The sequence below is a fragment of the Sturnira hondurensis genome, unplaced genomic scaffold, assembly GCF_014824575.4.
Source record: "Sturnira hondurensis isolate 20B ecotype Veracruz unplaced genomic scaffold, ASM1482457v3 Scaffold0022908, whole genome shotgun sequence".
In the NCBI taxonomy this organism is placed as follows: Eukaryota; Metazoa; Chordata; class Mammalia; order Chiroptera; family Phyllostomidae; genus Sturnira; species Sturnira hondurensis.
In genome coordinates, this window is record NW_028095539.1 from 10,043,006 (window position 1) to 10,068,475 (window position 25,470).

Genomic DNA, 25,470 nt, shown 5'->3' on the forward strand with positions numbered 1-25,470 from the left:
CGAGGCCCTGGGGAGCCTGGGCTGGTGGCCACTCGAGCTGACCCCTCGCACACCCTCTCGGCCTTGGTGCCCTGTGCCAGGCCCCACCGCAGGTTCTGAGCCGGGTCTGAGGCCACGTTGCCCTTGGCCAGCTGCATAGTGAGCGGATTCCCACTCAGCACCTGAGCAGGAGAATTACAGGCAGTGACCTTGAGCTGGCGGCTGGAGCCCCTGGTGGGGCCAGTGGCCTTGTTCTTCTGGCTCTGGCCCTCCTTCCACTCAGGCCGGGTCAGGGGCTGTGCCTGTGCCTCAGATCCCAGCCCGGCGCTCAGCTGCACCACGGCCTCCCTTTGGTCCCAAGGCAGTGGCCGCAGGCGCCTCTGCGTGACTCAGAGCAAGTGCGGACTGGCCGGAGCTGGGGGTGCTGAGGCTGCAGAGACGCTCGCCAGTCAGTGGGGTGAACTGTGAACAGAGTTAAAACCCAACTTGGTGCCACGAGGTTCTGAGGTGGCACCTCGGCAGGTCCCGAGAGACCAGGAGCCTCTGGAGAGGGGACTCCGCTGGCCATCAGAGCATGGAGCAGGATAGGGGCTAGGCACGCGGACGGGTCCCGGGTGGCCCAGCCATCTGCCTGGGTGCCCAGCGGACCCCGTGCCCCAGAACCCCAGACCCCCCTGCTGAGCCTGTTCCCGTGTCCTGTGGCACCAGGCACGTACCACCTCGCACACTGGAATGAGCATCTGTCTGCATCCCTCCCGGTCCCACAGTTCTTCCTGTCCTGGCTGAGGTTTCAGAGCTCGGGCCACAGACCAGCTCAGCCCTTCAAGGCCCCGGGCCTGGCAGCCACAGTCCGGGCTGGAGCAGGTGGGAGGAGGCCGCGAGCTAACCCCCCTCTTCTCCGGCTTCTCCTAGACTTTGCAGAGTTTGTTTTCCTGGGTCTCTTCCTCACAGAGATGTCCCTGAAGATGTATGGCCTGGGGCCCAGAAGCTACTTCCGGTCCTCCTTCAACTGCTTTGACTTTGGGGTGAGTGGGATGCCTTAGCAGGGGTCTGTGCAGGGGGTCCAGGCGGGTCTAGCTGGACCCTTGCTGGAGAGCACCCTCAGCCCTTTCCCCCACCCTCCGTGGGCGGCAAGGCTGCCTGTGGTCGACAGCCCACCGAGGGAGGCCCGCCCTGGTCGGGCCCCAATGGATGGGTGACTTCTGCAGGCTCCACTCCCCCACCCTGTTTGAAGGGGCCCTGGCCCTTCTGGGCCTGGGACAGTGACCTTCTCCGTGCGTTGCTGCCCTGTGGAGGGCTCGGTCTCTCCCCAGCAGAGGTCAGGGGCTGTGGTCCTGCAACCCCCGCCCCCCATCCTGGCCATGGACAGATGGGCACACCAGAGTTGCCAGGGGAAGACGGGCCACTCTAGTGGCCTGCCTGCTCTGCGGGGTCGGGCAGCAGGGCCCCAGGCCCTTCACTATCCTCTGTGCTCAGAGAAGCCTCGAAGGGAGACAGAAGTCTGAGGTATGAGTGAGCCCCCAACCGGGACTGCTGGCCCAGAGAGAGGCCGCATTCTGGCCGCTGGAGGTGCTAAGCGAGAAGGAAGGACAGACACCCCTGCAGAGCTCTCTGCAGCCGGGCAGGGCCTGGGGCCGCAGTGGGCCCGGGGCTGACAGGATCAGCTCATCTTGCCCACACTTCAGAGAGCCGGCTGCCCAGGACGCTCACGTGTGGCTGAGTCGCCAGCGCCAACAGCACCTCATGGCCCAGGGCTGTGCAGCCAGGGTGCAGGGGAGTAGGGATGGGGCCCAGGCTTCCCGGACCCTGGGCAGGTGTCCCTGGTCCCGTGGGGAAGGAGAGATCTGGCCGCCCAGGCTGCACCCCCGCCACAGTGCACGCGGGCGTCCTTGCTCTCCACGCTTGCACCTGTCGTTTGTGGTTCGCCGGTGGTGGCCATTCTGGCCGGGTGTGTGACATCTCACAGTTGTCAAAACTCCCGTGCTGATCAGTCGTTTCAGTTTGCACCTTCTGAGTTAGTGATGTTGGGTGTTGTTCATGTGCCTGTGGTGGTCTGTGGGTCCTCTCTGGGGAAGTGTCTACTCAGGTCGGTTCTCTGCCCATTTTTATTTTTACTTTTTGAAAAATACATTTTATCTGCCCTGGCTGCTGTAGCTCAGTGGATTGAGCGTGGGCCTGCGAACCAAAGGATCATGGTTCAGTTCCCAGTCAGGGCACATGCCTGGGTTGCAGGCCAGTTCCCAGCAGGGGACGCACAAGAGGCAACCACACACCGATGTTTCTCTCCCTCTCCTCCCCTTCCCCTCTAAAAATAAATACATAAAATCTTTTTAAAAGTATGTATATATATTTTACCTTTTTAAAGATTTTGTGTGTTTATTTTTAGAGAGAGGGGAAGGGAGAGAGAAAGAGAGGGAGGAAAACATCAGTGTGTGGTTGCCTCTCACACACCCCCTACTGGGGACCTGGCCTGCTGCCCAGGCATGTGCCCTGACTGGGAATCGAACCTGCGACCCTTCGCTTTGTAACCCAGTGCTCAGTCCACTGAGCCCTACCGGCCAGGGCTTCTCTGCTCATTTTTAGTGTTAGATTGTTCATGTTTTTGGTGTTGAGCTGTATGGGTTCTTTACGAGTTTTGCGTGTTAACTCCTTATAGGATGTATCACTGGCAAATACCTTCTCCCGTTCAATGGTGCTACTTGTTTCTTTTTTTGCTTGTTTCCCTCGCCCTCAGAGATACATCAGGAAAAAGATATTTCAAAGGTCAAAGTCAGAGTTTACTGCCTGTGTTTTTCCCTAGGAGTTTTGTGCTTTCCAGTCTGACGTTTCCATCTTCAGCGCATTCCGAGTTCATTCTTGTGTGCGGTGTGAGACGGTGGTCTGGTTTCTCTTCGCCGTGTGTGTTGGTCCAGGTTCTCAGCACCGTTTGGTGAAGCGATGGCCTCTCCCCCACCGCGTGCTTGCCTCCTGTCAGCTGTTCACCGACCGGCGAGGCCAGGGGTTAATGGTGGGCACGCTGCCGTCCCCTCCGTTCGGTGCCCATGTTCTTTGCTGCCGGGAGAGGCTGAGGGCTCCCAAGCCAGCAAGTCCCAGCTACTTTTTACAGAATGGCTCTTTCCTCGTCACTGTCCTGCCACCTGTGCCCTGGGCAGCAGGAGGACACGGGCAGCCCTGGCAGCCCCTGCCTGGCCGTCTCCTTGTGTGTGGGGCACCTGCTGGATTTGGCCCAGAGCCGTCTCCTGAGGGGCTGTCCTGGCTGCCAGCACCGAGGGGCCCTTCCCCCGGGCCCCCCCGCCCCAGGGCCTGACATGGCCAGGCTGGGCATTTCCAGATTCACCGACGGGCTGCTCGGGGCCCTTTTCTGCTTCCAAAACCTCGCCTGCATTTTAGGGTTTTATTCCAGCAAGTGCCTCACCCTCTGATGCCAAACCCATGTCGTTTTTCTTGCTGTGTCACAAATGGCCCCAAAGCTTAGTGGTTCGAAAGAACAAACATTATCTGCCATTTTGGTGGGTCAGGCACCAGGGTGTGGCTTCAGTGGGGGTCCCGGCTCAGTGTCTCTCGTGAGCTCCCCTGGGGTTGAGAGCTCCCTTCCGACCATGTGCCTCAGGGACCAGCCCCTGGGTCACTGGCAGCCTCGGTGGCTCCCGGTCACATGGGTGTCCCCGTGGGCTGCAGCTGGTGACCCCAGGGAAACCGCGGTCATTGTGTGACTCTCACCTCAGAGGTGATATCCCATCACTCTGTCACCTTGTGTTCGCTGGAGGGAGTCCCTAGTTCAGCCCATGCCCAAGAGACAGGGGTACCTCCAGGGGTGAGCACCAAGCATTGGGGACCACCGGGTCATCTTAGAGGCTGACTTGCCCCACCTGGGGGACCCGTTTTGAACGTGATGAGAAATCGCAGAGTTGCTGAAAGACCCACAGTGAGAAGGAAGTCTGTTTGGAAACTGCAGCCCTGGGCCCCACCTGGAGGCTGTGCGAGTGCGGAGGGAAGCTGCTGGTGCGGGTCGGCTTGTGGCAGCCTGCCCCCCCCCCCCCCCCCCCCCCCCCCGTCCCGCGGNCCCCCCCCCCCCCCCCCCGCTGCGCTGCCCGGGTCACAGCAGGTACCGAGTTGTCGGTGTGCCGGGACGTCGGCACACTCCTGCCATTCCTTGAAAGACGCATTTGTGTTCGGGTGTGCAGCTGTGCATGCATTCGTGTGTCAATAGACCTGACAAGCAGGTTCATGGGCTGCTGGTGACTGCAGGCAGGTCACGGCGGCATGCCAGGCCTCTGCCTGGATGCCTGCCTTTCTCGGGGTGAGGTAAGAACGCTGCTGGAAGCTGGCTGAGCAGAGGCGAACGTGAGATGGGTGGAAATGACTGAGCCCTTGGTGATGCCCAAGCCAAGTGCGGGCGCATGGGGTGGAAGGGGCTGAGGCTGGACGTGCGGGCTCCGCACACCAGCTGTGGGGGCTGGGTTTGAAGACGCGGAGCACGTGGGCCTGGTGGCCCTGTGAGGCGTCCTGTCCAGGGGGAGCTGACGAGGGGCCTGCTGTGCCCCAGGCCCAGCGCCTGTCCTCTGCAAGTCCCTCACCCTGGACACCGGGCAGGATGGCCCTTGTGGAGCCTGAGAGCACAGTGGGGACCTGTGCCACCGGCCCAGCGTGGATGGGGTGGAAACCCGAGGGCAGGCCGGGCACAGGAGTCCCCGGTGCCACGCTGGCCTCTGGGCACCAGGAAGCGATAGCTCAGCAGGGCAGCAGGGCTGCGCCTGGGAGAGGCCAGCTGTCTGGAGCGGGTGGCCCAGCCCCACAGGGTTGGGGAGACACTGGGCCCCCGGCTGTCACTCTGTCCCCTGTCCTGGCGGTGTGACTGGTGGGCGGAGGGGAGGACAGGCACTGGGCCTGTGGGCTCTGCAGCTTCCTGGGGGGCCGGTGTTGGAGCTGCAGACGAGGTGGGCGCGGCCCGTGCTCTGCACACACCTGGGGCACGTGTGGCCTGGAGGCTGACCCCACCTCCGTTGCAGGTCATTGTGGGGAGCATCTTCGAAGTGGTCTGGGCCGCCGTCAAGCCCGGGACCTCCTTCGGGATCAGCGTGCTGCGGGCCCTGCGGTTGCTGAGGATCTTCAAGGTCACCAAGTAGGTCCCCGTGGGCTCTTGGGCATGGGGGGACGTCCCCTCGGGGTCCTCAGGGGGCCGCGTTGGAGGTCGGCCGCACCGCACACTTGCTTCTCGAATGCATGCTGCCAGTTTGATGGCAGAATCTCTCGCTGCAGCTCACGCCCTGTAAACACACCGACACAAACCTGCAAACTCAAAGGCAGTGACACAGCCCAGCTCGGCTTCCCATGGCCTTGCTGGGGCACGTCCGCCATCAGGGCCACCCCAGTGCAGTCCAGTGTCCCCAGGGGGTCTCGACCCTCATTAGTTTGTTCCCACTGGTCAGTCGCTCTGGAGTCCAGGGGGCCTGGGGACGTCGGAGAGGGTAGAGGGATACGTGGTGCCGGAAGGAGAGGAGACTTGGGGAGGTGAGCACACAGAACGCCAGACAGGGGACGTGCTGTAGGACTGTGCTCCGGAGCCCCTGTCATCTCATTAACCAAAGTCGCCTGATAAACGCCGTAGAAAGGGAGACCCCAGTCACCCCCTGTTGTCTCGAGCCCTCTCTTGGGGGTGGTGGGCCCCACTTGCAGTTCTCTGGGCAGTTGCCTCCCAGTGAGTGGAGAAAAGGGGGTGACCAAAGGGAGCTCATCAGTGTCCTGCCCTGCTGCCCAAGCTGGCCTGGCGCCCGACCCCAGTGTGACCCCCCTTGGTTGTCTGCGTCACTCTGGAAGCGAGTCGTCCTGTGTCGGCCGCGAGGAGGCGGGGGGGTGCAGTGAGTGGGGACAGCTGGGCGGGGTCCACCCCTACCCCCCGGCCAGCAGAGCTGCAGGGACAGGGCCAGGAGACGCCTCTCCCAGCCACACAGTCTGCAGCCCTCGGCCCAGACAGTAGGGCCCCACTGGCCCAAGTGTCTGAGGCTCTGTCCCTGTGAACAGCTGGGTGTGGAGCCCACAATGTGTCAACGTGGCTGCAGGGTCCCTGCAGGGTCCTGGCACCTCATGGGGCACTCGGCCTGTCGCCCTGGGGCCTGGGCTGATGGTGGTGCCCGGAGGGCAGCAGGTGGCAGGGACTAGTCACTGAGGGGTCGGCAGCACAGCTGTGGGTGGGCCCCAGGGGGCCCACGTGCTGGGGGGCAGGACATCAAGAGGCACTTGGGGTCTGGCCTCCAGGAGCACTTGAGGGGGGTGGAGGGGGTGCTGGGGACCCCAGGGAGAGTCCGAGAGGGGAACAGGCCAGGCTGGCAGCCCACCCCACTGGTCCCCTGGCGGGGGTCAGTGTAGAGGCGGCCGTGTGAGTGGTCCTCGCGCAGGTCCTTCACCGTGGGCCAGTGACGGTGCCCCACTCACCGCAGCCCCGCCCCCCGGCAGGTACTGGAACTCTCTGCGGAACCTGGTGGTGTCGCTGCTCAACTCCATGAAGTCCATCATCAGCCTCCTGTTCCTGCTCTTCTTGTTCATCGTGGTCTTTGCCCTGCTGGGCATGCAGCTGTTCGGGGGACAGTATGTGGCCCGGGGGGGGGGCGGGGCTGGCTCTGAGCTGCTGCACCGACACCGAGGCCTCTGCCGGCCTCCCCCTGCCCATCCACACAGAGCACCGCCTACATGCAGCCCAGCACCAGAGCCGGCGCCGAGGGGCCAGGCGCTCCCGGCTCCTGGTGGGGCTGCCTTTTCCTGAGACTTGTGTTTTTCTCAGGTTCAACTTTCAAGATGAAACGCCAACGACCAACTTTGACACCTTCCCCGCCGCCATCCTCACTGTCTTCCAGGTGAGGCCTCTCTCCTGCCCGTCCCGGGCGTCTCCGCGCCACCTCGATGGCCCGCATTCCAGGCATGTGAGAGAGCAAGTGGAGCTGAGCTCACAGCTCCCCTGTCCCCGGGACTCCCCTGTCCCCGGGGCCCCACTGTCCGGCAGCCCCTGGCTTCCAGCCGTGGCTTCTCTCTGAGCCCCAAGGCCCGGGGATCAGAACCGTCCTCCTCCTCTGAGGATAAAGCAGCAAAGCACCCGACACCCTCAGTCCTCTCACGCCTGCAAGCGCCCCGTGTCTCCATGAGCCTCTCCTGGGCTGCTGCCGAGACACTCTGTCCTCTCGGGCGATCCTTCTGCCCCTTGTGAGGCCCAGGGTGCCAGCCTGAGGCGGAGCGGGGGTGGTTTCTGCCCGAGCCAGGTCTCAGAGACGGCCTGCATCCCACGCACGCCAGGCCGGGCTCAGCTTCTTGGCATGGGTTCCGCTTTCTGAGGGAGTGAAAATGTTCTGAAGTAGACTGTGCTGATGGCGCACACATCTGTGAACACACCAACAAAACCGTTGGATTCACACTTGAAATGGCTGGGCTGTGTGCACGTGACTTAGAGCCCGACGAGGCAGCGGTTTGAAAAAGACCACGGCCGCATCGCAGGGAAGGTTGCGTGACGGCCGCGTGTGTCAGTGGCGCCAGCGTGTTCCCCTGGGTCTGTGTGTGGGTGGGACTAACCCATGAGTCAGGAGCTGCAGCAGAGCAGACAGCCCGCCCTCGGGGGCAGCGCCTGCTGAACCCTTTAGTCCCTTCTGGCAGGGCCTCTGGCTTCCTGTCTCCCAGCTCAGCCTGGCACGGGCGCCGTCCCCCTCCGTGCTGACTGTGCGCCTTGCGACCCCTCAGCCAGTTCCTCGAGTGTGTCTGCTAGTTCTGCGTCTCTGGAGAACTCAGACAAAGACGGACTGAAAGAGTTATAATTCAAGTAAAAATGAGGGTGCCTAGTATCCAGGCTGCTGCAGGCAATGCGATGAGAAAAAGGAAGGTAGGAAGTTTGGAAGGGAGCAGACGCGAGCGCTGTTTGCAGACGATGGGATTACTTCCATAGGAAATAGGAAAAGATCACTTAGAGATAAGAGCATTCACCCATGTTGCCAAACACACTGTCAACGTACAAAAGCATGGCTTGCGTGTGTAGCAACACCATTCACTTAGGAAACCGACTCAAACTCGAGTCCCTGCACAGCGGTAACAAAGCTGTAAGTGCCAGGAAGTCACCCTACAAAGAGGCAAGACTGATGGCGGGCGGGCTGGTGGGCTGCTGGGCAGGGGCCTGGAGGCACGGGCCCAGGGGCTGTTTTCACAGAAGGGGAGCCTCCCGCGGTGACGTGGCGGCTGTCCCCACCCGAGTCGGCGGCGTCACCATCCTCCTGTCCCAAGTCCCCCAGGACGGTGCTGGGGACCTCGCCTCCATCCTGCAGAGACCCAGTGTCCGGGGCAGCCTGGAGCTCAGGAGGGGGTGCCCCCCGACCCAGCAGGGCTTTACAAGAAGCCACCGCAATGAGGATTGGGAGGACGAAGAGAAACGTCCGAGGAACACAGGCAGAGCCCGGGACAAAGCGCCACCTGTGTGGGAAGTCGGTGTCCGACGCTGGGGGCCCGCAGTCCCGTCGCGTGGGAACCCTCCCTGTGAGAAACCAAACGTGACATGACTTGAAGAAAACAAAAGTATCTTCGTGAACTCGGGACCGAGAAGAATTTCTCAAGGTGCGGAAAGCAGAAACCATAAAAGACGGATACATTTAACCATATTAAACTTTTTTCTAATATAAAAATAAGTTAATAGTAAAGAAAAAAACAAACTTCCGGCCAAGATGGAGGCGTAGGCGGAAACGCTGTGCCTCCTCGCACAACCAAGTTTAAAAACAACAGTTTTAGTAACAAAAACACAACCAGAACACAGAAAATTGAACTATACAAAAGTCCAACAACAATGAACTGTTTAGCCAGACTGATAAACCAGGCAAAGGAGTGAGCAGTGAGACAGGCGGCTGCAGCGCAGGCCCCAGCGGCGGGAGGCAGTGGAGGGGGCCACGGTTGCCCCTCTCTGGCCCCGCCCCCACATACAGCGTCACAACCCAGCCTCTGAGTTGCCCCGCCCTGGTGAACACCTAGGGCTCTGCTCTTCATACGCAACAGGCACGAACAGCCCAAAATACAGCTCAAGAAGAACTCAAAGACCCAGAGCCGATAACTCTAAGCAAAAAAGAAATAGCCAGCCTCTCAGATGCACAGTTCAAAACACTGGTGATCAGGATGCTCACAGAACTGGTTCATTTTAGCCACAAATTAGAGGAGCATATGAAGGCTAAACTAATTGAAATGAAGGGAAATGCACAGGGAACCAATAGTGATGGAAAGGAAACTGGGACTCAAATCAAGGGAGTGGACCAGAAGGAAGAAAGAAATGACCAAACAGGAAAAAGTAAAGAATTCAAAAAAATGAGGAGAGGCTTAGGAACCACCAGGACATCTTTGAATGTTCCAACATCCGAATTATAGGGGTACCAGAAGGGGAAGAGGAACAGCCACAAGTGGAAAACTAATTGGAATAAATAATAAAGGAGAACTTCCCCAGTCTGGCAAAGGAAATAGACTTCCAGGAAATCCAGGAAGCTCAGACAGTCCCAAAGAAGTTGGACCCAAGGAGGAACACACCAAGGCACATCATAATTACATTAGCCAAGATTAAAATGAAGGAGAGAATCCTAGAAGCAGCAAGAGAGAAGGGGACAGTCACCTACAAAGGAGTTCCCATCAGACCGTCAGCGGATTTCTCAAAAGAGACTTTACAGGCAAGAAGGGGCTGGAAAGAAGTATTCCAAGTCATGAAATCCAAAGACCTACAGCCAAGATTGCTCTATCCAGCAAAACTTTCATTTAGAATGGAAGGGCAGATAAAGTGCTTCTCAGATAAGGGCAAGTTCAAGGAGTTCATCATCACCAAGCCCTTATTCTATGAAATGTTAAAGGGACTTATCTAAGAAAAAGAAGATAAAAAATATGAACAGTGAAAGGACAGCAAACTCACAGTTACTAACAACCACACCTAAAACAAAAGCAAACTAAGAGGACAGCTAGATCAGGAGTGGAACCATAGAAATGAAGAACACATGGAGGGTTAGCAACAGGGGGGTGGGAGGAGGAGAAGGGGGGAGAAGGTACAGAGAATAAGTAGCATAGACGGTAGGTAGAAAATAGGGGGGAGGGCAAGAATAGTAGGGGAAATATAGGATAAAAAGAACTTGAGACACGTGGACATAAACTAAAGGGGGGAGGGGGTGTGCAGGGTGGAGGGGAATGAAGTGGGGGAAATAGGACAACTGTAATGGCATAATCAATAAAATATATTTTTAAAAAAGAAAAAAAACAGAAGATATTTCTGAAAAATATTCCTGACCCAGGATCAGAAACTCACGAGTCAGTCAGATACACAGGGACTGTGGGCCAGCCCCAGGAGGGACAGAGTGGCCTGGGACACAGGAGGTGGCCTGTTCCCTCACCTCTGAGATGGAGCCGCCACAAGGTGTGACAGAGCCGGGGTGTGTGAGGGGGCAGAGCAGGGTCTGGGAGCCTCGGAGGCACACGTGGCCTAATGGATGTGCCTCGCGGTGCCACCGGGAGGGAAGCGGGGGTGTGAGCGGGAGCTCAGGGCAGGGGCTCGCACCCGTGAGTGGTGGGCTTGTGCCGACGTGGGTGGACATGGGACTCTGCACGGAATTGGTGCCCCAGCGTGTGGTGTTTGCCATGGGGCGGAGCTGAACTCCAGGCGAGGGTCCTCACCAGACACACAGGTGGGGGCCTGATGCCGACGTAGGTGGGTGCACAGGTGTCCGCTCTGCACAGGACACTGGACTGCGGCCGTTTCACCCCACACTTCCCAGAGACTGGAGTGGAAGGGGCGTGCGTCCTGGTGGGGCGGGGACTGCATCAGCCGCCCTCGAGGCCTCAGACCACCGGCTGAGGAGCGGGAAGGGGTCGGAGGCCCACAGAGCCTGCCCCACTGCCAGCCGGTCCCAGGAGCCTCAGCGTCCTGGCCTAGGAGGCCCCGGCCTCCCGGCTCTGCCCCCGGCTGTGGGCCCACCCCGCCACTGCCCTTCCGCCTGCATGGACCTCCCTGCCCACTTGGGAGGGGACCTCACGTGTGTGTGTGTGTGTGTGTGTGTGTGTGTGTTTTGCGTGTGTGTTTCTGAGAGCTGAGCCGGCAGCAGCCGCGTCGGGAGGTTCTTGTGGAGGGACCCTGGCCACCTGGCCCTCCAGAGGCACCGTCACCCCAAATCCTGTGTGTGTGCATGTCTGCGTGTCGGTGCATGTGCCTGTGCACAGGGGGCAGTGGCGTGCCTACATGCAGGGGGCCCTTGGGAGCCAGCGTGTGTGCATGTGTGTGGGCAGAGCTGTGTGTGCAGCGCGTGTGCGTGTGTGGCCCTGAGGGCCTGCCCGGCTGTGTCCCCCCGCAGATTCTGACCGGGGAGGACTGGAACGCAGTGATGTATCACGGGATCGAGTCGCAAGGCGGAGTCAGCAAAGGCATGTTCTCGTCTTTCTACTTCATCGTCCTCACGCTGTTTGGAAACTGCATCCTTCTAAGGGGCTGGGCTGTGGGCCGAGCAGTGGCCAGCGTTCGCCACTCCCTCCGACCCTGACCAGGCAGACCCCCGTCCTGTCACCTGGAGTCGGCTCTGTCCCTCTGTGTTCCTCTGGGCCTGCAGGGCGCAGCCTCGGCCGTGGGAAGGACCCCAAGGGTGCCCATGGCTACAGGCGGTTCAGGGAGGGGGCAGCGCGGCCTCAGTGTCCCGTCCAGAGCAGGCTTGCCTGGGAGGCGAGGGCCTGGGAGGCTGGCGGGGGCCTGAGCAGCGAGCGTCGCTGCTGTTGGCCCCCCACAGAGCTACCTGCCGCTCAAGGGCCCCCAGGCCCAGGGCCACGTGTGGTGGTCAGGACTGCAGGGGAGGAGCATGGGTGGAGGCTGGGGACACTGCTGGCTGTTGGTGGCAGGATTGCCCAGCCCAGTGTCAGTGGTGCCCAGGACTGAGGCAACCCCAGAGGGCCTGGCCCTGTAGGCCCTGTGTGCCGCAGGCACAGCACAGAGGGCTGGGGTGCCGCCCCCGGGGTTCAGGAGAACACAGAGGTGAGCGGTGGCAGGAGCGCTGCAGGGACAGGGACCCAGAGGGGGCGCACGTCAGCGGCACAGCAGGGCCTGGTCTGGGGCGACTGCGCCTGCTGTTGGCCCCTCATGCCCCTGGGGCGCTGGGCCAGCTCCCTCCTCTGTGTGGCCTTGCCCCACCGCCCCGGGAGGACAGCGTGGTGGAGCAGGGTCACAGGCCCCTGGGCTCTTGGTGCATGAGGTTCCAGGTGGGGCCTGGAGCCGGGCGCCGTGTCCCGTGCCTCGAGGGGGAGTGAGCAGGGCCAGTGTCCGTGGGCCTGACCAGGGACAGGGGTTTGCACGGGTGTGTCCGTCTGTCCGACATGGCCTCTGCCCACAGCACCCACAGTGGGGGAGCCCCATGCAGCCACTGCGTTAGTCGGGAGGCTTCTCTGGGTGGCCGGAAGCTGGGGACTGGGACGGGAGGAGGCAGTCCGGGGGCCTTTGGGGGGCTGAGTGCAAGTCGATCCCCCAGCGCTTCTGAGTGGGGGCCACAAGTCACCCCGCAGAGCAGTGTTGGGGAAAGGGGTCCATGAGGGCAAGGGTATTGGGGTGGTGGTACGGGGTGCCGCCAAGGTTCTGGGGTGTGTCTGGGGCAACTGGCCACAGGGCTGGGGGCTCGGAGGGGCATGTGGACGCCAAGGGCAGGAGGCTGCAGGGTGGCGGGGATCGGGGGTTGGGGGCCTGCTTTCCACGGGGAAGCCACGGTGTGGCCACGTGGAAGTGGATCGGGACGGAAGGGTTCCTTTCCTTATCGGAGCCGCCCAGACACCTTGCTGAATGTCTTCCTGGCCATCGCTGTGGACAACCTGGCCAACGCTCAGGAGCTGACCAAGGTAGGGACATGCACGCAGACCCAGGGCAGGGGTGGGGGTGGCCCTGTCCCTGCGAGGGGGGCTGCTGTGCAAGGGTGCGCTGGGTGAGGCTGGGGTGTCGCTCAGGGTGGGAGAGCTGCCCGAGGGGCCCCGGTGCTGGGAAGAGGGACCCCGGGGGCGGCTTTCGGAGAGGCTACTGCCCGGGAACAAACCAGAGGGGCAGGGGCAGCGTGGTTGGAGGAGGGGCAGCTCACACAGGCCCTGAAGAGTGCAGGCGGCTGCACCGGCCACAGGACAGAAGCCATGTGAGGTTCAGGGGGTCCAGGCGGCCGTGTGGGGACCTCCGTGCTTGTCCCTGGGCGGTGAGGGAACCCAGGGTCGGTCGCAGGTGTGGGGGGGGTCAGGTGCTGTTCTCAGGCGCCGGGCCAGCGGGAGCGGCTGGTGCTGCCTTCCCAGCAGGCGCCGCGGCAGCCAGACACCCCGCCTCGCTGCTGTGAGACGCCCCAGCAGGCCGCCTCTGCTCTCTGCACCCCGGAGCCCAGGGGTGCAGTTCCACATGCCTCCCCTGTGGTTCCCCTCCAGAGGACACGGCCCCCCACCTGCTCTGACACCTTTGCCCGCACGGCCCTGACCGTGCTGCTGGGCCGCCTGCCATCTCAGCCTCGCCTCCTGTTTAGCAAGCCCCAAGCCCTGTGTGGAGGGCGCCGCCCCCAGGCTGGGCCGGTGGGAGACGGGGCCGCCTCTGTCGCAGACACGGTCCCCCACGGTGCCGCTGGGGCTGGGGACCCACGGAGCACTTGGTGTCAGCTGTGTGGAGCCTTCAGTGGCCTGGCACCAGCTGTCCCAGGGCAGGCGTGAGCCCAAGTTCCCCCGGCACCACTTGTGTGAGGACACGCTGCACGCCACGTGCAGACAAGACCGCTGTGTTGGGCCCCGCCTGTGGGTGTCGGGCAGGGCAGCCTGTCCTTTGGGCTGGCGGGACTCGACTCTCCTTCCCTCATGTTCTCGCAGACACAGCCGTTTGTTTTTGAAGATTAAGTTTGTTCGTAGAACACTGTGGTGATGTCCCCGCCCCTAAGGGCCGTAAACTGCCATGGGGCCCAGAGCAGGGGATGGCCAGCTCACCGGGACTTGGTTTTGGCATTGTTGTGAGCCTAGGAGCAGATGGCAGCCTGTGTTGGGTCAGTGGAGAACGCCGGCTCTCAGGAGCCCTGTAGGGTTGGGGAGGTAAGCAGCCTGTGGGCCGGGGCCTCCGACCTCGGCCTGGAGCAGTTTGTCTGGACCCCAGGAGCGCAGTACGTGGGCTTGGCGCAGTGGTGGGGGATCAGGGCCAGAGGTGGGCAGCATGTCTGCACATGTGTGCACATGTGAGCACCGCCAGCCCCCCTGTGACACAGAGCCATTGGGGCCTCTCCAGGACGCGTGTGGAGGGAGCTCAGGGCCAGGTGACGCAAATGGCCGCACACATGTGGGGGTAACAAAGAGGGACCCCTCAGTCACAGCTGGGGACAGGAGGGCAAGCAGAAAAGCTCAGAGGCTGTGAGGTGCCCCTGCTGGATGTCCTCCCGGTGACTGCTCCTGTGGGCAGTGCCAGGCCCAGGTGTGGAGCCCAGCCCGTCCCTTGCGGCTGTGGGGCGGAGGCCGGTTTGGTCCAGGCATGGCAGGTGCTCCTGGGGGCAGGGCAGGGGCCTGGGGAAGACTGGGCTTGCATTCTCACCGGATGCGGCTCAGGTGCAGTGCCACAGACACGCACACCTGTCCAGGCCATGCTCACACCGGGGCCCCCAGCCTGGCCCCAGGCCCCAGGCCCGAGGACAGGAGGGACTCGGTTGTGAGGCGGGCCCAGCGCTCTGAGGCCCAGCCCCGAGGCTCTGTCTGCTCACAGGATGAAGAGGAGATGGAGGAGGCAGCCAACCAGAAGCTCGCTCTGCAGAAGGCCAAGGAAGTGGCCGAAGTCAGCCCCCTGTCAGCCACAAACGTCTCTGCTGCTGCGTAAGGCTCTCCAGAGTGGGGGTGCGGGCCCCCCGCAGGGCGGTCCCCTGGAGGCCCCTGGCTTTGGCTGGAGCTCGTTGGGACAGGCCCTCCCACCCAGGGCAGTCGTGGCCGGGAGGGCACCTTCCCTGCAGGAGCCCGGGGGCACGGGGTTCGTGAGGCAGCGCCTCCGGCCTCCCCCAGTGTGAGCAGCAATGGGTTGTGGCGGCATGTTGCGGTGGGGTCTCTGCCGGAGGCGTGTGTCCTTGACGGCCGTGGGAGGCTCGGTCCCCCCGGGCAGAGGCGGTGCGTTAGGGGAAAGGAGTTGGGTTCCTTCTGGGTTCTGTACAACTTTTCAGAGCATGTGTTCTGTGAACCAAACGATTCCTGGTGGCTTGTCAGCAGCCCCAAGACTTAGTGCAAAAGACTTAAGGTCCCTGAGTTTTGGGAATTGGGCCAGCGGGCAGGGAGCAGCCTCTGTGGTGAATAAAGGTGAAGGCGGGGCCAGGGCGTCTCGGGGAGACTCGTCGTCCCCCCAACAGATCCCGCCGAACCCCCAGGCACATTGCAGAAGCACGGTGGGAGGCGCTAAGGGACTTTGGCCGTGGGACAGAGTGTGTAGCCCAGGGACGAGGGCTGCCATGGTCTGGGCACGGGCAGCCCGTGGCAGGAGGGTGTAGAAGGAGGCGGGAGGGCCTGGCAGCCGGCTGGGGCCTGGGCTGACCACTGCAGAGAGCACAGACGCACGGCCGGGGCCGTCTCTGGCCCGGCTGAGCTCAGCTCCGAGCTCCCCGCACACCCCCACTCCCGGCCGAGCCCCGGGCCCCAGCGCTGCAGTGGGCGCCTCTTCCTGTGAGCGCCGTGGCCCTGGCACCGGACGGCCGCAGGCACCTCTGGCTATAGTGTCCGTGGGCTCACGAGGTCATCTCTGGTGGGTTTAAGACTGTGTGTGTCCTGTGTGTCCACACACACGAGGCAGTGGGTGTGCAGGGGCATGAGCAGGCAGCACAGTGGCACCATGGTCCTGTGGCCCATGCCACCCGGACACCCAGGATGCCAGCTGTGGGTCTGACCTCTGCCCTGAAGCCCCTCCCCACCTCCCAGGGCCCCTGAGTTCGCGGTCAGCTTGGTGTTGGCCGGTTCCCCTGTACGGCCCGGCAGGCTCTCCAGGGTGCCAGTCCTGGCCGTGGCCCTTGTTCGGACACTCAGTGCGTCCGATGTGGTCAACAGAGGTGCCGCGCGCTGGGCGAGGCCCGTCCCAGTGTGTGTGGGCAGAGGGTGTCCGAGTCCTGTGGTGCTGGGCTCGGTGCTCTGTGTCTGTCGGCTGTCCTGCCCCCTCGTTTCCTGTCCTCCAGGTCAGTCTTGTTACTGGACAGGCAGGGCCTGCCCGCCCAGGGTCCCTCCATGCAGCACCTGTGTGGGTGAGAACAGCCACCCGAGGGACCTTCGCCTTGACCCGGCTTCCTGCCGAGCTGTGTGGCCTGTGGAGTGGGAGGGTGGGACGCCGTCTGTGACATCTGGATATGGAAGGACTGTTAGTGTCCTGGGTGTTCGGGTGACTCCTGCCTGTGCTCTGTGCAGGTGGGCACAGGCGCTGCTCGAGTGGCCAGAGGTCGAACTGGAGTCCCGCCTCAGAGGGACCTGCCCCTTGGAGGTCGCAGGGGCAGGGGGTGTCTCTGGCCTCGGGGCGGCCATTCCAGGCTCCTGGGAGGGAAGGGACACCACGGTGGGTGCGGTCCTCTGCCTGTCACTGCGCTGAGCCTCATCAGCATGACTCGGGCGCTGCCGCACACACCTGCACACACTCACCTTCACATCCACTTGACACTCCCACACTGGTACACATTCACACTTACCCATGTCCACACCTACCCTGACACACTCACAGTCACACTCACACAAGATCACATTTACCCTGCACATTCATGCATCCACACGTATTCACAGAAACGTTCACACCTACCCTGCATACTCACAGTCATTCTCGTTTGTACACTCTCTCTTGCACATGCGTGTTCAAGCTCACGTGTTTACACATATTCACACTGACTCCACACCCTTGCACACTCACTGCCACTAACATACTCATTCACAAACTCGACACATGGTCGCACACTGATTTGCACACTCCCTTGCACACACCCCCCTGCTTATCCCCAAGGCCTCCAAGCAGGCGAGTTGCCCGAGCGCCTCACAAAGGCCCGTGGACTCGGCCTTAAGGAGGAGGCGCCACTGGGGAGGGAGACGGTGTGGGGTGTTTGCTTTCTCCCTGCTGGTTTTGGAAGAAAGTCACCTGGAAATGGATGCAGTCACACCCAAGGGAGGTGGGCTGGGGATGGTGACACCTGTTTGCCTTGGGAAGGGTCACGGTGGCCTGGAGCTGGGGCTGAGGGCCGCGCTGGGTGAGGGCCGTGTCGGGGGCCACTCTGCTCCTGCTGAGCACCGAGCTGCCCAGTGGCCCCGGTCCGGAGGGCGGCCTGTGGGGTCCAGCTCTGCCCTCCCCGGGCGGGTGGGCCCGAGATGGTTCCCTTGTCTTCCGGCCCCCGGGGGTTTGCCACGTGCGCCTCCGTCTCCCTTTGTGCCGGGTGCTCTCTCTCAACTTCTCTTTTACCCCAAGGTTGCGGCCAGTGACCGTTCGGACGGAGTGTCCCTGGCCTTCCGCCCCGATGCACACCGCAGCCTGCACGCTGACCTGACGCGGCTCACGCGTGTGCCCGTGTGTCTGAGAGCTCTCTCTGGTTTCCTCACTTCCGTTCTGTTTTGTTTTTTGCATGTGCAGTTTTGTAAAGCAAACTCGAGCTACTGTATCTCGCAGCTCCTCTGTCTCCAGCGTGAACTCACCGTGAGTGGCTACGGTCCCCACCCTGGCTTCATGGCAGCTACACGCAAACACCCCCCCTCTTCACTCTGCTTCTGCCTCCGGTCATTCGCTTCGGGGGTGGCTCCAGGCCAGCCTCCTGCAGCCTGGCGGGGACGGTGGGCACGCTTCCCGACGTCCGGAGTCCTGCTCGCCGGCATCATACTCTGAGCGTGGCCCTTCCACCTCTCCCTCCTGGTCTCTGTCCTCTCATCTGCTGTCTGTCCGTGCGCCGTCACTCTGGGGTCTCGGGTCTCCTTGTGGCCTCTGTGAGGCGGTGTGTCCTTCGGTGCACCCTGGGATGGCCCCAGGCTCCTCCTGCCCCGTCCCTTCCTTCCTTGGGCTAGGACGTGTCTGTGACCCTCATGAAGTCCTCCTCCCAGCAAGAGCAGAGCTGCTTCCGGTCGTGAGGCTTACACGAGGCCAGCAGGGCCAAGGCACAGCCCCGGGAACCCCAGATGGCCCTCCTGGGGCAACACAGGTGGCGGGGGAAGTGGGCCCGGGAGGCTGGGCCCCAGGGCCTCCTACTCAGGGTGAGGTCAGGCCATGCGGTGGGAAGTCCCCACAGGAGCCGGGTATGGTCGGGCCACCTGGACGGAGGTGGCGCCCTGGTGGTGGTGGCCCCTGCTGTCCCCACGGCCAGCACCAGGCTGGGCTCAGTCCCCCACAGGCACCCAGAGCTGCTGGCTGCTCGGGCCCTGAGGTCTCACGGGGAAGGAAGCTGGATCTGGGCCGACCGACTGGCAGGTGGAGTGAGGTGGGGACATAGGGGCACGTGGTGTCACACCTTGGCTGCTGGGAGTTGTCAGCTGCCACAGGCGAGTGGACTTTTCAGCCCAGAAACCTCAAAGTGGGGTCACGGCCCAGAGGCAGGCGTGGCGCCCGGGTCAGCTGTGCCTGCCAGCGGGCGTAGGACGTGGAGGGAGCAGCTCCTCCGTGTGACCCTTGCAGTGTCCTTTTCTCTGTGAAAGACTTTGTAGAGACAGGGTGAGGGCGGGAGAAAGAGAAGGATAGAAACGTTGATCCGTTGCCTCTCCTCGGTGCCCCTACCAAGGGTCAAACCCGCAGCCCGGGCCTGTGCCCTGACCAGGAATCGAACCAGCGACCCTTAGCTCTGCAGGATGAAGCCCAACCCACTGAGCCCTTTCCAGGGAGGACTTTGCCTGGACTGGAGTCCGCAGCCACGCTGGCCTGCAGGGCAGAGGGCAGTGGTCCTTGGTGTCATGTCCCCATGCTGTGTGCACTCAGTGCAGAGAGGCCAGTGCCGGGGCGGGGGGCTGACTGGGACGCCCGGGGGAACGAGGCCACACACAGACGGGTGTGTCCAGAGAGGAGGCCGGCAGCTCAGCTGGGAATGGGCCTGCAGCCAGCATGGGTGGCACGGGGCCCAGGGAGGCGGGGAGACCGGCAGGCCGGGGCCGGTGGCACGCAGTGGGCCCTGCTCCCTGGCAAACTCCTGAGGGGGGCCCGCCAACCGCAGGGCATCCTCCCGTCCAGCCCAGTCAGTCCCCACTCTGAGACCTCGGGCTGATTCCTAAGTGGGAACAGGCTGCAGAGGCGGAGGGCTCAGCCTGTCAGCAGCCACATCCCCGTCTGTACAGCCCGTCCGTCCTGGCAGAGCTGGGCCTCGGGACTGCGGCTCCAGTTCCCCTGCCAACCAAGTGGCCCAGGCTGTGGGCCCAACTGGGGTGACGGAGGGCTCCGAGGCGGTGACCGGCGCCCCGCCTGCTGCCATCGTTCTGCACGGGTCGCCGGTGCTCAGAATCAGGCTCTTCGCTGTGGTGTCTGGTGTCAGCAATGGGTGGGCAGGTCCCTCTGGCTTCAGGTCGAAGCCAGAGAAAGAAGAGGTGGGCTTCCTGCGGGGGGGCCCAGGAGCAGGGCCTGTGGCAGCAGGCAAGGGTGAGTCAGCAGGCAGCCAGAGAGGTGCACACAGGCCCCCATGTATCACCCTGCCTCCCCGGCGGGCCCCCAGGTGAGGGACAGGCGCTGTGTGCTCTGCCCGGAAGTGTTTCCCACATAGGGGCCCAGGCTCGCCTTCCAAGGGGCAGGGCTCCTTTTCCTCCGTGTTGCCCAGACCAGCGGGCGCCTCTCTGCAGCTACCCATGGTGCCAGGGCCCCCCCTGAGCTGGTGGCCCGGCTGCCGGGGACCCCTCAGGCTGTGGCCCAGGTGTGTTTGTGGCTGAGGCTGGGGGTAGCTGAGGCCACCCGTTGCGGTTAGACCCTGCTGTCTGGTCCCAGCTCCATCAGTGGCTTGCAGTGGGACCCTTGTGGGTCTCTCTCTCTGGGCTGTGTCCTCACCTGTGAAGTGGAAGCAGCACACCACTCCCAGGTGGTTGTGGGGGTTGTGGCAGGTGGGCACCAGTGCCCAAGGCACAGTGTGGGCCACTGAATGACACAGATGGCACCGTCATCCTTGTTCTCCGGCTGCCAGTGCCTCCCCCACTGTGGTCTGGTGACCTCTGTGGTTGGAGGGTGACCATCCCACCTCAGAGGTCTGCTTGGCCAAGGGGCCTGGGGTCTCCTACTTTGGGTTTTCTCAGCAAAGAACCCAGAGTGCACAGGTCTCTCTGTGTCCCCAAGGTGTAGAGCCCACTGAGAGGGGGTGGGCAGGGTCGAGGCCAGGGTGGCCTGTCCAGTGAGGGCTGAGCCGGGACCCCAGGCCACTCCCGGGGTGGCTCTGGCTCTCCCTGTGGGCAGGGGCGGGGTGTTCTCCCCGGAGCAGGCGAGAGCAGGGCGTTGGCGACCACAGGCGGCTGTGTCTCCTGCGGGCAGACAGGCACTGACCTGAGCAGCAGTCGCCCCGGTGGGGCTGTTCCGCACAAGGGCGGTCCTGGCTCCCTGGCCACTCCCGAGGGGGGGTTGTGCTCTCTGCTGTCCCCAGTCCCTCTGGACAGTGGCTGCCTCTGGGACGTTCAGGGGAGAGTTCCCACCTTGGGCAGCTCTGCTCTCCTGTTGCAGGGCCCCTGGCCTCTGGCCTCTGGCCGGACCCTCGGGCCTACCCATCTGCCCACCCCTCCACCCCCCGTTCTGGCTTTCTTGGTCAGCATCTCACCTGTCCCACCAGGTGGGCCTGGCCGCCACCTCCTGCTGGTGTCCATCATCCCCAGTGCCCTGTTCCTCTTCGCCTCAGTCCAGCATCCTGGGCTCAAGAGAGGCCTTGCATCCTGCCCCGCACCCGTGCGCCTGTGGCGTGCGGGCCCCACTGGGCCAGGTGTTACCCTGGGTGCCCACCTGCCCCGTTGCATCGACTGACTGCCGGGGTCTTGAGGGCTCCTGTGCCCCTCTGCCCGCCTGCTCCCTGCACCCACCCCGCTACCCTTCCCTCCATCGCTGTATGTCATCTGTGGCTTCCCCTGCGAGGCGGAGACCTGGGGGTGCGCAGGGGGTGCTCACCTCTCATCTCCCCCCAGCCGGCAGCAGAACTCGGCCAAGGCGAGATCGGTATGGGAGCAGCGGGCCAGCCAGCTGCGGCTGCAGAACCTGCGGGCCAGTTGCGAGGCGCTGTACAGCGAGCTGGACCCCGAGGAGCGGCTGCGCTTTGCCACCTCTCGCCACCTGCGGCCTGACATGAAGACGCACCTGGACCGGCCCCTCGTGGTGGAGCCTGGCGCGCGGGGATCGTCTGGGGGCAAAGCTCGACCGGAGGGCACGGAGGCCGTGGATGGTGCGGACCCGCCACGCAGGCACCACCGGCACCGCGACAAGGACAAGATCGCCGCCCCGGCGACGGAGCAGGACCGGGCTGATGCCCCAAAGACGGAGGGCGGGGAGCCCGCGGCCCGGGAGGAGCGGGCACGAGCGCACCGGAGCCGCAGCAAGGAGGCTGCGGGAGCCCGGGAGGTCCGGAGTGAGCGTGGCCGCGGAGCGGGACCTGAGGGCGGCCGGCGCCACCACCGGCGTGGCTCCCCGGAGGAGGCGGCCGAGCGGGAGCCCCGGCGCCACCGCGCACACCGGCACGCGCCCGACACGGGCAGGGAGCGGCGAGCGCGGCACCGCGGTGGCCCCCGGGCCGGGCCCAGGGAGGCAGAGAGCGGGGAGGAGCCGGCACGGCGGCACCGGGCTCGCCATAGGGCACCGCCCGTGCACGAGGACGTGGAGAAGGAGGCCGCGGAGAAGGAGGGCGAGGCCGACGACCGGGACCAGGAGAAGGAGCCTCGGACCCCGCAGCCCCAGTGAGTGAGCGGGCTCCCCCGCCCCTTGGTCTGTCTCCGCCCCTGCGGGTGGGGCCCACCTGCCTGAGTGACGGCCCTGAAAGCCAGTGCCCACGTTAGGGCTCCAGGAGGGAGACAGGGCTCCCCGGGAGGGGCAGGCTCGGGACTCGACGGCTTTGGGAAGACCGGGTACCCAGGGAGAGGAGGACGCCGGAACCTGAGGGCGGAGTGGGCGGGCCTGCGCTGGGGGGCGGGGCCAGCGGAGTCCTGAGCTCAGATCCGCGGCCCCCAAGCTCGCCTGCTGGCCGCGCACCATCCAGAGCCAGCCGCCAGCCAGAGCCCCTGCCCTGGGTCCGCTCCAGCGTGGGCGTTGGCCTCGGGCAGGGTGACTTGGGAAACAGTCTCTTCCGAGTTTCTCCTTCTGCAGACAGCTCTGTTTCACATGCATTGCCTTGTGATGTCGGGATGGACAGCCGAGTTGACCCCATCCCCACGTGGGTTTAGGGTTTTTAGACCCCAAAACGTGCAAGCGTGCAGAGGGATAAAGAGCCCTGTGAAAGCCCGGTGTAGCAGAGGAGGTGGCGGGGAGTTTACTGGATCCGAATAGGGGTTTTGGGAGCTGGGTTTGGTGGACTGAGTGGGAGTGTGGGGCTGGGCTGCCTCAGCCCCGGACGTTCACTCTTGGCTTCAGGGAGCCGCCGTGCGACCTGGAGGGCCCTGGGGTCGTGGGTGCAGGCCCTGGGCGGGCTCTGCCCAGCACCTGTGTGCAGAAGGTGGAGGAGCAGCCTGAGGACGCAGACAATCAGCGCAACGTCACTCGGATGGGCAGTCAGCCCCCAGACCCAGGGGCCCCCGTGCACACCCCAGTGACTCTGGCCGGCCCTGAGGGCGAGACCACCGCCACTCCCAGTGAGTATCTCCCCAGACCCCTGCTTTGCTTCTCCCTCCTGCCTCTGGGCAGCTGCTTGGGGACAGAGCCTGCCTCTGGGCCTCGTCCTCGCCCCGCTGGAGGGGGCATCATGCCCTGTCCACACCAGTTCCGCGATGCCCCTTTGCTTCCTTCCCTGTGCCCAGGGCAGCACTGTCTGCTCTTTCCACAAACATCTGCAAGTCCCCAGCCCAGTGCTGCCCCATGGGGCTTACAGTCTCATCAGGAGGCCAGGTCACAGCATGGTCACAACTGCATGGAAGCTGCTGAGGACCACATCCACCGACTTGACTGGGCCGACACCTGTGGGTGCGGAGGAGGAGGTCCTGGGGGTGGCCTTCCCTCCCACCCAGTGCCTTGTGGTCCCACCCGAGCCGTCACTTCCTTCCCTTGCTCACTCGTGGGCACGAGGTCACCATGAAGCAGCCAACACCGGATGTGTGAGGGCCCCCACCACGTAGGGGGAGGCCTGCAGGGGGCAAGCCCAGGCCCCTCACACTGGGCACGGCTGTTGCGTGGGCCCTGGCTCTACAGAACACCTTCCGAGGGGCATGGGCAGAGACCACAGGAGCAGAGCGGACACGGATGCTGCCACGGGCCTGCCTGTGTCTGCCGTCAGGCCCACGCACAGACACGGGCCTGCGCCTGCTCCTCTGGCTCAGGTGCGGCCCCCTGGGCCTGTGGACCCACCCCAGGGGCGACAAGGGAAGGCGGCCCCGCTGTGGCCACTGTGCCCTCCTCCTCCTCCCTGGTTGTTGCGCCTCTGTGGGTGCTAGTGATTGTCTCTCCAGACTCCCAGGAGCCAACCCCGACTCTGACCCTGACCCTGACTCTGGATTAGCTTGAGGACCAGCCCAGCGCCCCACCTGGCGTTTACTCCCAGGCAACCACCCAACCCCCAGCAACCGCTGATCTTTTTTGTCTCCATAGTTTTCTTTTCCCAGGATGTCATAGGCTTGGACTCACGCAGTGTGTGGCCTTGTCAGTGGGGCTCCTCCCAACATGCCTGCTGGGTTCCTCCGCATCCCGCTTGCTCATTTCTCTGTGGCGCCGAATAACACCCCACCCTCTGGAGGGGCCACGCTGTTTTTCCATGTACCTGCTGGAGAGCAGCTTGGTTGCTTCCGAGTTTCAGCAGTCCTGACTAAGGCTGCTGTAATGTGTGTGCAGATTTTGTGTGGACGTAGCTTTCAGCTCCTTTGGGTGGGCACCAAGGCGAGCGATCGCCGGGTGTGATTTTGCAAGGAGCTGCCAGACTGGCTGCACTCCCATGGGCACCTCGGGAGCCCTGGCAGGTGGCAGTGTGAGCTCGCGCATCCCGGCCCCTCTGGCAGGTGTGCCGTGGAGTCCAGCGTTTGGTGTACGCGCTTGCTGCCTGGGCACTNTCCGCATCCCGCTTGCTCATTTCTCTGTAGCACCGAATAACACCCCACCCTCTGGAGGGGCCACGCTGTTTTTCCATGTACCTGCTGGAGAGCAGCTTGGTTGCTTCCGAGTTTCGGCAGTCCTGACTAAGGCTGCTGTAATGTGTGTGCAGATTTTGTGTGGACGTAGCTTTCAGCTCCTCTGGGTGGGCACCAAGGCGAGCGATCGCCGGGTGTGATTTTGCAAGGAGCTGCCAGACTGGCTGCACTCCCATGGGCACCTCGGGAGCCCTGGCAGGTGGCAGTGTGAGCTCGCGCATCCCGGCCCCTCTGGCAGGTGTGCCGTGGAGTCCAGCGTTTGGTGTACGCGCTTGCTGCCTGGGCACTGTTCTTGGTGGGCGTCTCTGCAGGTTTCTGGCCCATTTTTTAATCAGGTTGTTTGTTTTCATCTGTGTTTTTAAGAGTCTTTGTGCGTGTTGTGTAATAGCCTTTTATCGAATATGCCTTTTGCGAATATTGCCTCCCAGCCTGTGGTGTGTCTTCGCATCGTGCTCATCCTACTTTTGCCTTTTGCAGACGAGCGTTGCTAATTGAACGCAGCCCGGGTAGCTTGTCACTCCCTCCTGGGCTGCCCCTGTGGCGCTCCACCTGGGCCGCCCGTGTCAGCGCCCACGCCACCTCCTCCGGTTCCGTTTCACACTGAGGCCTGGGGGCCGTCTTGGCCTCACGTCTGTGAGGAGCGTAGCGTCGTGTCGAGGTTCGTGGTGTTGCACGTGGTGTCCACTTGCCCTGGTGGGGTTTGTTGAAGAGACTGTCCTTGTCCCCCTGGGTGGCCTTTGCTCCTGTGTCACTGGTCCGTTGGCCACAGCTGGGGGTCTGGTCTGTGTCTGGGCCGCTGTCCCGTTTGTCACTCTGTCCGTGGGTCCTTCTGCTGACTCTGCGTCGTCCCAATGACTGTGACTTTGCAGTTGGTCTCGGTCTCGGTGTCCTGCAGTCCTCTTCTTCAGTGCGGACTCTCGGCTCTCCGGAGTCTCTCGCCTCCCTGCGCCGCACTTCAGGGCCAGTTAGTCGGTGCCCGGTCAGGGCTGTGCCAGGACCGAGCTGCGTCTGTGGGTCACACCGGGGAGAACTGACCCCTGACGACTGGGGTCCTGCTGCCCGTGGGCGCAGACTGTCCCCGCGTCTGTTCAGGTCTCTGCTTTGTCCATCTGAGTGTCCCCACTTTCCTCACGGAGACCATGCGCCCATTTTGTTAGATTTGTTCCCACCCGTTTCGTTTCTGGGGGCTAATAAAGCAGCCTTACTTTGCATTTCAGATGCCGCCTGTTCTTCGTGGGGGGGGAAAGCAGTGAGCCCCGCAGCCTGGCCGGGGCTGCTGGTGGGTTTAGG

General features: G+C 63.2%; 1 protein-coding gene across 2 annotated transcripts in view; it reads left to right on the forward strand.

The window, feature by feature from the left end:
• The window catches only part of CACNA1B (calcium voltage-gated channel subunit alpha1 B), a 137,809-nt gene that overhangs the window by 41,136 nt on the left and 71,203 nt on the right, over window positions 1–25,470 (forward strand). For both annotated transcript variants that reach the window (XM_037036648.1, XM_037036649.1), the window contains exons 12-20: window positions 892–1,004; window positions 4,989–5,101; window positions 6,433–6,564; window positions 6,758–6,830; window positions 11,313–11,430; window positions 12,764–12,831; window positions 14,696–14,802; window positions 21,049–21,810; window positions 22,481–22,698. In XM_037036648.1, the coding sequence (XP_036892543.1) occupies window positions 892–1,004; window positions 4,989–5,101; window positions 6,433–6,564; window positions 6,758–6,830; window positions 11,313–11,430; window positions 12,764–12,831; window positions 14,696–14,802; window positions 21,049–21,810; window positions 22,481–22,698 (1,704 nt within the window). The remainder of the gene's footprint in view (window positions 1–891; window positions 1,005–4,988; window positions 5,102–6,432; window positions 6,565–6,757; window positions 6,831–11,312; window positions 11,431–12,763; window positions 12,832–14,695; window positions 14,803–21,048; window positions 21,811–22,480; window positions 22,699–25,470) is intronic.